Source organism: Argentina anserina, chromosome 6, assembly GCF_933775445.1.
Source record: "Argentina anserina chromosome 6, drPotAnse1.1, whole genome shotgun sequence".
In the NCBI taxonomy this organism is placed as follows: Eukaryota; Viridiplantae; Streptophyta; class Magnoliopsida; order Rosales; family Rosaceae; genus Argentina; species Argentina anserina.
In genome coordinates this window covers 21,061,815-21,076,076 of record NC_065877.1, presented here as the reverse complement: position 1 = coordinate 21,076,076, position 14,262 = coordinate 21,061,815, and the positions used below count along the sequence as shown (strand labels likewise).

Below are 14,262 nucleotides of genomic sequence, written 5' to 3'. Positions count from 1 at the left end.
ATCCTTATCTTCAGAACAATCCTCTCAGGAACTTCATGAACTAGGCAGTCATCTAGCTCATTGTTGTAGGAAAAATACAAGTCTACTTGTCTCATCCAGTTTTTGTAATTGAGATTTTCTCACTGCTAGAAATAGAGGCTTTGGGGATATTTAGTTTAGGAACATTTAAATTAGGGTCCTTCAATATCTTCATTTATGCACATATATTAGCTTGTGTCCTAAAATATATAGTGGGCACAAATCATGCGCCCTATTTAGCAAAAGGCACATTTATGTGTCCCCAAATTTTTGAAGTGGGTGTATACTTGTGTTTAGGGACATTTATATGTCCCTTTTGTATGTATTTGTATGCATTATGTTTGATAGTATACATTGATACATTTATCCATAGTAAAATGTCATTTTGTGTTTAAAAGTATTGTTATATATATATATATATATATATTATTATGTGAATTCGGACCACTGGAATAATATTTTGCTAATACCAATTATGCTTGGCAACATTCTCTTTTGCTAGACTGCACGGAATCGGGTACGGGTACGTGGAAACGAAACGTTTGGAAACGCGGAAGCGTGTTTTTCAAAAAATTTAGGAAGCGAGTACGTTTTGGAAACGTCGAAATAAAAAAAATATATAAATATATATAAATTATACAAAAAAATAAATATAATAACAAATTTTTTGTTTAAGTAACTCAAAATCTCAAATAACTTAAATAACTTTGTGTTCAACATTCGAAATAATACAAATATAATGAGAGATCTAGGTATCAACAAGAGAGAATGAGGGTTGGCGACTCGGCGGGAAGTCAAAAATATGTCGAAATAAGTCATTTGACTCGACGAATGTAGGTCTAGCCCTTCATTTAAAAAATAAAAAATAAAAAAAAAATGTAAAAAAAACCTTTATTTTTTGGAAACTCGCGTTTCCAATTCGGAAACTCGTGTTTCTACCGCGTTTCCACCGCGTTTCCAAAATACATTTTTCTGGCAACACGTTTGCGGGCATTTCCGAGCGTTTCTGGAATGTTTCCGCGCATTTCCAGACGTTTCCAGAGTGGTTCCGCTTCAGAAGCGGGAAACGTGGGTGTATGTACATTTCCGTGTTTCCTAGCTCTTTTGTCTATCTCTCACTCTCACTCTCACCTTCACCCTGAGCCTTCTTTGCTCCACCTCCGTCCCCAACACCGAGAACCAGAATCCGACCCGATCATACCCAAACAGATTCATAAATCACGAGATCGTCTTTTCTACTCTCTATCACCTCAACCTGTGAACCATAAAACAATAACCAAATTGAGAAAAGTCCCAATTGTTTGAAACCCTAGTTCGAGAATTGTGAATAACAATTATTTAAATGTTCATATGTGGAAATCGTTGTTCTACATAATTACGTAGTCCTTGTTCAAAGTGAAAGGAGTGTCGGGAGTTAAAAGTTTTAAAATCAATTAAGTTGCTATGATTCAAGAGTTTACTTTTAACTCAGTGCTTATCTTTGGAAACTTCCTTCACGAAAGTCGTAGAGCTCGTTGCTACTAGTTTGTAAACACGCGTAAAATGGTTATCATATGTAAGAGTTGTTAGCAACTAAAGTTTAAGCACCGAAATTTGGATTAAAGTTTTCATAAGGATAAGATTGTAATTTCACAATCGCACCCTTCATTTTTTTTTCTTTGTTTCTACCTCTTCCTTCTCTTTTCTTTCCCGAGCTCACCTCTTCCTCCTCCCTTATCGGAGATGACAGGGTCTCCTCCAGCCGCCCCCGCCGCACCACACCACTGCACTAGATCGAATCTCCATGCTAGTACGACCAAAACCCCTCAGAGTATCGAAGGAGCAGGCCGCCACCCTCTCACGTCCATCTTACTAGAAATTATTATGTCCATCTCCGGTGAAACCTTGAGCTCTGGCAAGTCCCCTTCCTCCTTCTTTGGTAAATCTTAGATTCTCCTCTCAGTTTGATTTCTCAGATCTTTATTAACTTGGGTTTTTCTCTTTCTCTGTTTCAACACCGCAGTTGTGCTCCACCTTCGAGTTTCCTCCTTCTGGCGATTCACTGAGCACTGGCGAGCTTGTGCACTTCCATCTGGTAAGCTTGAATCAATTCCTTCGAAAAACCAACTCCTTTTTCATTCTCCTCAAAACATGTCCTAATGTCCTTTATTTTTTTTTATATCTTCTTCCTCTTATTGTAAAAACCCCTAACGCGGTGACTGTCTTCTTGGATTTCTGATGACAAGAGGACTTCCTTAAGGTTCTAGAGGAATTTTGGGTTGCGTTTAATGAACAGGTTGGATTTATGGAGTTGTAGTTACATAGATTGGTTTGGGATCAGAAAAGGGAGCAGTAGCCTTGGCTCTGCATTTTCAACTTGTTAAGGTAGCAAGTCCACTCTTTAGACTCTTTTGTTTCATTCGATCGCTCTGATTGTTATTGAGAAACATTGGTTTACTTTTGTATGTCGAATTGGAGTTGATTGGAAATTGTTTTCAACTTGTATTAATATGCAGGTTCTTGAAGATATTCTTATTGACAATGTTGTTGGAAGAAGGTTAAATCCTGATACTGGAAATATTTACTATGATCATTCTCATATCTGTTGCTACATTGTACAACTACCATATAATAGCATTTGTTAGCACTACTCTGAGAATGTCTATCATTCCTAAGGCAACTAACACAATTTCAGTTAGGCATTTAGCATTTGTTTGATTGAAATTCCTATTATATCCTTTACGTTTGATATTTAATATATTTCAGAAAAATACTGATTCTGGTTTCAGTCTAGTCCCTATTGTTTTTTTTTGGGGGGGGGGGGAGGGTACAAAAGTAATAAAAATAAAATCAAATGGGGACAATTAGTTAAAGTGTCCACAATTGGTGAAGTGTATTTGTACAAATGTATAGTGTTTATACTCAACTTTCTAGTATGAGAAACCATGGGGTCTATAAAAATATTTGGGGACACATGAATTAAGTGTTCAAGTTAGCAATAGGAACACTAGCAAACTGGACATTTGTGTTATGAGTCTCTATAATTCAAAGGGGACACATATATGTGCCTATAGATACCAAGGGGGACATTTAAAGGCCATATTTCTAGTAGTGTCTATTAGTATGCTTGTTCCTCTTATTTTTGTTTTGCTTGATTAAATGTATTATTGAGTATTTTTCTGCGTTTTATGAGTTCGATCTTGTAAATCAGTCACATTACACAGAAAACAAGCCACAACAAACAATGTTAAATAAAAAAATCACTGTAATATCCCAAAAAAATGTAAACATGTTTAACTACACTTGAATAGTAGTATGTAAACACCAAACTGAATTTTCTGAATCTACTAACCACAATCTTTAAACCCAAGTTTTATAAGAGAAGTAGTCATCACCTAGAGGCAGAAGAAAAACTTCTAATATGACAGTATATGAGTTTGAAAACTATGTAAGTAGTTGTCCTGGTTTTTAAGCAATGCGTAATATAACTTCTATGGAAGACAAAACATGCAAATTTTAAATTTCAGTAACACAAGTTTTATAGTCTTTGTCCGTTGATCGTCTGCAAGCATGAAACAATTTTGGTAAGGCAATATGTCAGTTCACACAAGCAGAAAACCAAGACTTTTAGGAATTTATGCATAATTTTATCCCAAATCAAGTTTACTGTATCTTGACAAAATTCAATTCATTTTCCTGCAAATTTCATTGTTGTAATATATTTAAATATCATGGGAGACAAAACAATTACAACAAGCATACAAAATTCACAGTTCCACAGGCAATAGCTCAATATTTCACACACACAAAAAAACAAATTTTCACAATTTTTTCTATACTTTACCTGAGCTTATGCTCTAGCGCTGCATAAAGAGTTAGCAAAAGCAAATATGATTCTAAAACACAACAATAATCAATCAATGAGATCAGATTAAGAACAAACAATCCTAAGGCTTCGTCCAGCTCTATCACACGTCAACCACAAACCAATTATCTTAGATGCTAGCTGGGATCACATTAGGGATTTCTAATTTTTCCTAAACTGACCTGAGTTGTGAGCGAATGGGCTTGAATCTCATCGAATTTATAAACGAATTTACGTGTCTTCCTCCCTGCCCTTAACCAAAACCCAGAAAATAGTCATTGTAAATAAAGACCGATTTTACCCCAGCGAATGAGTTTCTATGCCCCGGAGAACGTGTTTCTTTACCATGCGATGAGTATTCGCGGCGGCGAATGGGTTTTTGGATCCCACTGAATGGGTTCTAGATTGCAGTGAATGGGTTCTAGATCGCGGCGAATAGGTTGGGTAACACGGCTCACATGCCAAGTAAAAATATACTTAAGGATTTTAATTTGGGTTGACCCGATTTTGTTCTTAAGGTTTTTGGTTTTTCTTCAGGTTTTTATAACTCAATCGTTGATTAATTTTCTGAAAACGATTTGTATACATGATTGAAATAAACCGGCTCTGCGGCCAACTGGAAAACAAAATATGATTGTAAACAATCATGCTATACAAACACATATATATTATTAATCAACAAAGGTTCTTAAACAAGGTTTAGAGGTATACTTGTAGCATTCACTGATATGGTCATCGAGTATAATCTTCTGTGACTCTCCTAACAAGCTCTTGCATGGGATAGTATTTGTATGCTTAACGTAGTGAGCACAGGGACCATAAACTCATGTATATATAGTGATTTAATTAGTGTGTTGCCCATCAAAGAGTCCTAATTGAATCATAGATAGTTTTCTTATAGAACATGAGTCATATCAGAAATCTAATTGGATTCTTATTGAATATCTAGATTATATGATTACTAGATATTGCTGAATATACATTCTTCATTCAACTCTAATTGCTTAGATATTATTTTATCAATTATTTAATCCTCAAGTCATGTAATTTGTGTATTAAGTCCAAATAAATCAATCATAGGTCTCGTCACATAGATATACCTATTTCGTGGCTACTGGTATTAACATTGAATATGATACAAAGATGGGAACGAAGGGTCAAAATCTCGTGAGAGGGCACAACCATCTTCAAAAAACATATCGTATATAACATCAACGCCTCGTTTAGTTCGCGGAAAGGAAAGTATTTCGTTGATCTTTCTCACGGGAAGATGAATAAAAGAAAAAAAATGAAATTAAGTATTCTACATTCCTTGTGTATGGTAACATAAAGAAAATTATCAAGATAATTGTTAAAAGAGAATAGGCACAACTACGAAAATCGAAGACTTCCTATATACGTACCCAAGCTAGTTCCTAGCTATTTGGAACTTCAATTTCTTTCGTTCTTATTTATATGCAACAAATGTATACACCCAAGTACAAATTGCATGCTAATGCTTTCAAGAGGAAACCATGGTATTAAATGGTAGTTTCCAAATATATAATTGATGATTTGTTCACCAAAGAATATAAAGAAAAGACTCAAAAGAGAATTGGCCGCCCTCATGAGCCCTCAAAGAGTGCTGCAAATAGAAGCTGGTTCCAAGTATCTGGAACACCGGGAAGACACCAGTGGGTACAATCCATGCCACGGGCGCCGCCAAACCCATAGGCAGAAGGGTGACTGTCTTCTCTTAGCTGTGAAAGCCTTGTGATGTTTAGCAAGTGAACTGGTTTCGATATTGTTCTCAGTACCCTCTCTAAAACAACTTCAGCTGGATGTGAACCTCCTGGATATTGTGTCCCATACACTGGTTTCGTTTGTCCCAAACAACCATTTGAGTTTGAATGATCACCCCATTCTCTTGCACTATACGTAATCACAAGGACAAAAAGATGATATATAATACACATGCATGGTAAATAAGAAAAACTAATCCTATTAATTCTTAAGAAACCAAAAACATGTAGAAAAGAACTGTTCTTTATGACATGTATAAGCAAGTACTCACTTCACATGATCTGGAGAAACACCCTGGAAGAAAATTTTTGTTTTATAAGTGTCTACACTTGAGTCCACCCATTTCGCCCATGTATTTAGAGCTTTCTCATACGCCATCAACCGGTTCATGTTTTTGTGTGCATTATTGAATCCATAGCGAACAAAAGCCCACCTGGAGAGGAAAATAGATGGTAATAAAAGTGATTTTGCAGATTAATTCCACGTTTAATCTATGTAATTGAACAGTACTTGTACTTAACGAATGAAATGTAAAGTGTACTGCGCGCCAAAATCACTCCAAAATAGATCCAATAATTAATTGACTACTACAAACCGCTGGCAAGGCGTAGCTGAAAATTACATATGAAAATATCGAAGGCCGGGTAAAAAGTTGAAGCATACTTACGGTTGTTTCTTTCCAGTATGAAGCCACCAATGCCATGTATTGAAGATGATAACATCAAAGGTCCTCCAGTAACTTCCATTCTTCATCGAGTCCAGCATCAGAACATTCCCATTTCTCATATGCACTGTATCTACTAGATATGCATTTCGGGACAGCATGATTGAAACATCATATGCCTACAAGTGTACGTGATTCTATTAACATCTCTAGTTCTTAATTGCAGCATATATATGAGTGGAAAGGAAAGCTATCTAGCTAGCCTCTTACTGGAAAGCTAAATATGGAGAGGCTTCCAATCCTGCTTATGGTGTATTTGGCTTTCACCGATTTGTAAAGCATGCATGTGAGGGACTGCCATTGATTCATACTCAGTGAGTCTCCTACAAACAGTATTCGTTTTCCTCTCAATCTTTCCAAAAATCTGCTACCACTGAACCTACATGTACGTATATATTTCGATGAGATATTCTACTTCAAGATACAGATCATACTATGAAACTGGTATTTATTATTTAGCGAAGCAACTGTAAACTTTCCCCTGGTGTAACCATTTCAGTTCAAAACTTTTGAACGTTCATGCAGTAGCTAACCTCTCTTTTAACTCTGCTAATCTATATATATATATATATATGTGTGTCCAAGAAATTAAAAAACAATATCCATTATTGAAGGGCATTCTACTCATCTGGCAGCCAGTGATGGATTCTTCACGAAAACAGATTAACGAACATTAAACATATCTAAGAACTTGAGAGGAGATGATCAACAGAGGTAATATACATAGGAATATTGGTACCTTGGTGTCTCGCAAGAAGAGGGCTGCCATCTGTACTTGAGATACTCATTGTCTGGTCGACCATTCTTTTGGCAATCAAACTCCTTCCAAATGAAGGGACAGTCTGTGGAACTGTAGAGAGGGTAGGAAGGATCATACACCCATTCTCCTTGAGAAAGGTCACACTCCTCATCGCTAAGCGTCCCTCTAAGGTTGTGCACAAGAAAAAGTATCCACACTGCTAAAGCAATAGCAGTAGAACCACCCATGCGTGTCTGCGAATACCAATTATTGGTATAGTTAGAACACAAACGAGGTCGATGTTAATAGAAATATTTGCAACTTATTAATTAGAGGGATAATGTTTTATCGATCACCACATGATTTGGTTTGATATCCCGGTCGATTTAAGATGCCTTGTTCGATTGTCGCGGTCTAGCAATGTATGTAATATGCATGCATGTTAAATACAGATCGATTAAGATGATTAATTACAAAAAGATTGAAAGTTCTCCAATGATATAGACAACATACTCTTAAGTTCACCAAAACGATTTGAGAAGTGGAAAGTGAGCATTGCAAGAGGCCAAGTTGAGTTTGTGCGTATAGATGAAGCATGCATGTATTATTTTGGCTCCTTGTGGCATCTTTCTTCGTGTGGCTTTTCTCCTCTCTAGAATGATAAGATTAATTGGAGGCTAGCTAGCTAGTTTTAATGCAGTCACTTATGTTTTGCCTCGATTTGAATTATTGATGAGATCGAACATATTCATCCTGAGAAAACGTTTGGCATGTTTTGACAGCTTCCTCAAGAAAAAAACCTTTTAATGTCCTTTCAATAAAACAAAACTTTAATGTACCATTTTGATACCAACAATGATTCAATTAACACAGATTTGTCTTTCTTGGGTAACTTCACCTACGTACATTTACGAAATCAGTTGTTCAGTGAGAAATTGTTCATAATCTAAGACTTACATGTAACATCCCTAAATTTACAACAATAAAATTTCAAATTTGTGGATACTAACATTCTGAAATAACTTCAATAAATGAAATTACGTTGCAGCAGCTGAATATCTTTTTCAAGTTTAATAAAACACTTAGATTACAAACTATAACAACACATAATTATACGAGTGTAAGTTGTACAGTTTCAACTCTCACAATGCACCAATAATGGTACACCAGGATTGAAAACACAAACTTGGTCAGCTACAAAGCTAGTATGAGTAAACTAAAAGAAATACTCAAGGATAATGTAACATATTTCTAAACACATAAATATATATATAACAACATTATCACTACAACACTAACAGCGTCAACCTCACAACTAATGCCACAACAAACGCCACATATCGCAACACAAGCATAATCATAACTCACAATCACATCGCAACCACATGCAGAACATTCTGAGTTGATGCGACCCTCAAGTCACAACCAGAAGATTGACAGTAATACTAGAGCTCTAGATGATCATCCCACAACCGACTAAGGAATGGTTCTAACATATGCCTACGCCACTAAGGGTGCCACAAAGGCAAAACATTGAAATACATTTTGCCACTTGGGCCACCGCTAAGGCTAAATCATATGTATTCATTTTCTTTCGCCAAACTGGTCGCCACTAAGGCAGAACAACTCACACAAAGTCGTTTACCTCAAAAGGCCGCCACAAAGACAATATCACAACCCACAAAGCCACACACACAACAATCATACCAGAATGTACATTTTATTCCCTTCTGGTAGCACATAACAACAATATAATTTAATGATGCCGGAATGTACATTTTATTCCCTTCCGGCCAAACAAAATAGACATCATTATCAATAATACTGGAAGGTACATTTTCTTCCCTTCTGATCAAACATAACACACAACACTTCAACTATACAGTTATCCTCCACAAAACTCTAATTTACCGAGAGATACATTTTATTCCCTCTTAGTCTCATCCTCCACAATCAATATAAACCAACTAAAAATACACAATATATTTCACTAACATAATAGCTTTATATACTTAGTGATATATATATATATATATATATATGCATATCCTATTACCATTTAGATATAGGTACATAAATCACCAAATATATATGTAATAACTCGAATTTTTAGAAACTAAATTTTGAGTATTTTCAAAGTGTTAAACTTGTGAAATTAATTCAAGACGATAATTGGAGGTTTGCGACATTTCGAAACGAAAACGGAAATGTTCTCGGATCGTTTAATTAGAAAACGTAACGTTACCGCAACGTATAGATCGACTTTTATTCCATCGCTCGGTTGCGAAAACTTCCTTCAAAAAAGTCGTAGAGCTCATCGATACGAGTTCGTGGACACGTCACACGTTCGAATCGGACGTCGGACGCGAACGTTATTAACGTCGGAAGTTCGTTTCCGATTTTGGAAATAGTATAAAAGGAATGAGAGGAGATTGAAAATCAGTTTTTTTCCAAAAATCCGCTCGGTTACTGTTCACCCGAGCTCGGGTACTGTTCACCCGAGCTCGGGTACTGTTCACCCGACCCAAAAACCTTCTCCGGCCTCCACCATCCGACGTCGCCTCGTGTCGTGCCACCTATCAAACTGACGGGCTCGACGATCTCCATCTTTTGGGCTGCGCCTTGCACTCCGGCGACAACCACACACGGTGTAGCAACCGCCGGAAGTTACTGCTGTGTCGGCGCCGCCTCCTCCGGCCACCATAGCTCGAGATTCTTGGGGGGTTTTACTTATCTCAGTCCCAGCAACATTCCCACAAAAGGAATCGAGCTAAATCGAAGTGTAAGTACCCGAATCAAAATTTCAATTTCTAGGGTTTGTGAATAGTGCCGAATTTATGTTCTTCGTTGTTTGGACTGTTTAGGCTCGGATTTAGACCTTGGTGTCAACTAGGAAGTTGTTGGAAATATTGTTTAGGTTGTGGTGGTGAAATTTGGTGATGATTGGTGGCGGTGGTGAACAGTAACGACGCATGAATAGTAAAATGTGAATAGTACCGTCGCATAAATAGTAACTGTGAATAGTGATCTGTAACAGTAAATGTGAACAGTGTATGTGAATAGTGCTCTGTAACAGTAAATAGTGCTCTGTAACAGTAAATAACACCGCATTGAATAGTGTATGTGAATAGTGCTCTGTAACAGTAAATGTGAACAGTGCATGGTAAAACAGTACTGTGAACAGTGTTTTGATAAAAACCCGTACTGTGAACAGTGATTTAGTAAAAACATTGATTAATAAACATGAACAGTGTTATGTGAACAATGTTTTATGAACAACATTTAGCTGTGCTGAACTCGTCACCTGATATTTTAAGTATCATTTTCTAAGCATTTATCGTGCTATTAGGTGACTGACGAAACGAGTGAGGAAATTACTTTCAGGGTCGTGGAAGTTGCACGCAGGAAAGAAGGTGAGTAAAATCTCACTTATTTACGAATCTACCCTTGCGGTGATTCAGGATTTTGCAAGAGTTTTTAATATTGAATTACGACATGTATACAATATAGTGGATTACATATATATTGTATAAATGGTAATAAGTACATATATATATAGTTTGCTATATTATATACTGTTATGAATTCATTGGACTTAGTCATTTCGAATGACGAGAATTAAATATTGAGCATGTGATTTGATTTTTGTACAATATGAAGTGTGATTATTGTACGTGGTTTTAACATGAGTTTGTTAAAGTGTTTTGTCTTCGGACGAGTTTTGTCTTCGGACGAGTTTTTGTCTTCGGACGTGTTTATGAAATATGACATGTATATGATATAATGGATTATATTTATATTGTATAAATGGTAAATATGTACATATATATATAGTTTGCTATATAATATACTGTTATGATTTTATCGTGATTATGTCATTTTGATGACGAGATTTATATATCGAGCATGTGATTTTGATTTGTACAATATGATGTGAGATTATTGTACGTGATTTTAACATGGAGATTGTTAAAATGTTGATTTGCCTTCGGACTTGATTTTTGGTACAATATGATGTGAGATTATTGTACGTGTTTGGCAAGTCGGAACCTAGTCTTTGGCCGGGCGAAAGTTACGATACAGTTAGAGCTCTAGTCTGTCTGCCAGAGTCCTGCATGTGAGGTAACGGGTAGTTATCTGCTCATGAGTACTCATATTTTTAGATATTGGGTAGCGGGTGGTTGCCCAATATCGGCGGTGTATTACGAGAGGGGTAACAGATGTGTACCAGCGTTCTTGGTACCCGTATTATAGATGCATTTGGGTAACCAGAAGGGTTACTTAATTTCTCATGAGCGTTTCATTTCATATTTCTTTGGGACAACCAGATGGGCCGTCCATTGACTCATGAGTGCATTTATATTTGTTTGATTTCGGGATTTTCATATATATTGATATGCGAGTTATATTTTCATTTTACTCATACGAGTTGTAAAGCTTACTGGGTTTGTGTTTACAATCCCGGTGCACCAATTCAATGGTGTAGGGGATACTTTCGCAGGTGTTGACTAGTGGGGATTGAGAGACGACTCCGGTGACTCGAAGTTGTTCGTTACCATGCTTGTGGTGAGATTTCTAGAGTGGAGTTGTGAGTGAGAATTTGTGAGGTTTTATTTGTGAGTTTGTGAGAGATTGTGAGGATTATTACATTTCCAGTTTTATGTATGGATTATAAATTTGGGTTGTAATAATTGGTTTGTCTGAGTTATATTTTGAACTCAGTAATGTGACATTTTAAATGATTTCGATTTCATTGAGATTAATTTGTGTTTAATGAGTTTAAAATTTTGAGTTTTTAAGCTCGAAATTTTTGGGCGTTACAATATACATATTTATATTTCAATCACACAAGTAAAAATACAAAATTTAAGTTCACACGTCTAGTTACCGCCAAGAGTAATTAAACTAAATGTAAGGTTTACTAACCTTTTTCGCTCCCGTTTTTCAACTTGTAACTCCAAAAGAGAATATATTATGCGCTTCGATGAACTCTAAGTACCTAAGTGACACAAATCTCACTTAGTAACAATTGAGTTCAAAATGCTAAACAACTCAACAAAACCTCAAAAATACTAAGGCCACCCAAACTAAACGTGTGGTGCTTTCACTCTCTCTCGGCCTTAACAACTCATACTACTCCCTTACTCCCCTAACACCACTCTCTCGGCCTCTCTCTTTCTCTCAACTGTCCCAAAATGCCAACAAGATCCTAACCCACTGCACAAATAACAACTTCACAATCTTCCACAAACCTACAACCACTAGACTCCTAAATCCCCTAACTCAAAGCCAATTAATAAATTCAGTAACTCACGGCCTCAAGGTTCTAACCAAATCCAACAAAATAACAGTGGAAAACAAATTGGCCAAGCACAACACAAATTCCCCCCTTTTACACAACAAAAACCCCAAAATCCTAACTCATACCAACTCAGCCACAAAAAAACACAGCCATCAAAACATCACCAAACTAACTCCAACTCAACCACACCACACTTCTACCCACATCTCTACAAAAAAAAGAATCTCAAAATCTACAAGTCTAACTAATCAAAAGATTATGGAAAGGACCTCTCACCTTAGTGACTGTCCAGTTGACTGAAAAGCTGCCGGAGACGCAGCTGTGTGTCCTTACCAAATTCTGCTGCTGCAAGCTCGTGATACAACTCATAACAACCTCCCTAACTTGAAGGGACTTGAGTAAGGACTAGAAGGCTCGATTTCATGGTGACCCCGATCCCTAGGACTCAACTATGATAGAAACCCACAACGGTGGAGACAGGGGAATGAGCTTCAGTTGCTGGTGCGGCTTCCCTGTGGCAAAGCTAGCCCCCCCCCCCCCACTCCAAGCTTGAAGACCACTTCAGTGTGATTCCACAGTGACCAGCAACAACAAAGAACTGTGGCAGAAGAGAGAGTTTGGTGAAGTGATGGTTTGCGATCTGGGAAGAAAGAAGGAGCAAAAGAGAGAAGAAATGAAGAAAGAGAGAGAGTTTGATAAGTGAGGAGGGGGGGGGACTCGGCTGAGTGAGAAGAAGAAAGGAAAATATCAGTTTGGTGGGAAGCTTTGGTGGGATAGGAAGAGATTATAAGGTTAATTACATATTTCCATAGTTTCTAATTTCCTCTTCCCTTAATACCCCTTTCACCAACAAACTTTTGTAATTAATTTCTCACTCCACCAATTTCCGATTACTACGTGTCACATGTCTACGAACTCATTTTGACCAGCTCTACAACTTTCGTGAATGAAGTTTTCGGAAACGAGCAACGGATTAAAAGTCGATTCTTGAGTCGAATGAATTAAATCATAAAATGACTTATTGGTTCTCGAACCAATTTCTACTTCAAATGAAGGCTATTTAAAAGACGTAGAATATCGATATAACCAAAATATCATTCATTAATCTCCATGAAATTAAAAGAAATGAATAACGAATTTCGAGTTATAACATCATATTAGGGCTGGGAGTTGGTACTGGAAAAATGGTACGGGATGAATTGGTAAAAATTTCTAGTACCAAACTGAGACCGACATCGAAAGCATTTAACCGGGATGGTTCGGGTTCATTGGATTTGATACCGAATGATACCGGCCCGAACTGAAAGTATAAAAACCCTCTCGCCTCCATGACTTTTTCTTTCGCGTCTTCTGAGCTCTGACTCTTCTCACTCCATCACTTCGCCCTTCGCCTTCACTTCACCTGCATCACTGCCTTCACAATACGGCCTCCATCATTGCCTTCACTTTGCATCCATCACTGATTTCCCTCCATCAATCCGCAGGCCCTCTGTATATCAAGTCTCAATCGACGCAGACCCTCTCCATCTTAGTCTCTCAAAGTCTATCCACCCAACTTTTTAATTTTGGGGTTAGATTTAGGTCTATGATGTGTTGCTAATTCAATTCATGATTGAACATAGTGTAGTGAACTAGTGATTCTTGTAATATGTGATTGTCTTATGCACGTATGAAAATTTATTTACTGTGATATGTTAAGCTAGAAGCTATAATTGCAATTTGAATGATGTAGATGCAAGTGCAGCATGTGAGTATACAATTTATGGGATTTTCCATTTTGGTACCGAAAAAGTACTGAATTGTACCGAAACCAAACTGTATTGGTTCAGTTTGGTATCGATGTTGAAAAATGC

General features: G+C 37.0%; 1 protein-coding gene across 1 annotated transcript; it reads right to left on the bottom strand.

Annotated features, from left to right (window-relative positions):
• Positions 1–5,464: 5,464 nt before the first annotated feature.
• On the bottom strand, positions 5,465–7,355 carry LOC126797040 (protein trichome birefringence-like 43). Its single transcript, XM_050523729.1, has 5 exons — positions 7,108–7,355; positions 6,579–6,747; positions 6,312–6,487; positions 5,916–6,077; positions 5,465–5,773 (listed from the first exon to the last, which is right to left on the bottom strand). Exons 1-5 carry the CDS (start codon positions 7,353–7,355, stop codon positions 5,467–5,469), a joined length of 1,062 nt encoding a protein of 353 aa, XP_050379686.1. The 3' UTR covers positions 5,465–5,466.
• Between the last annotated feature and the right edge of the window lie 6,907 nt (positions 7,356–14,262).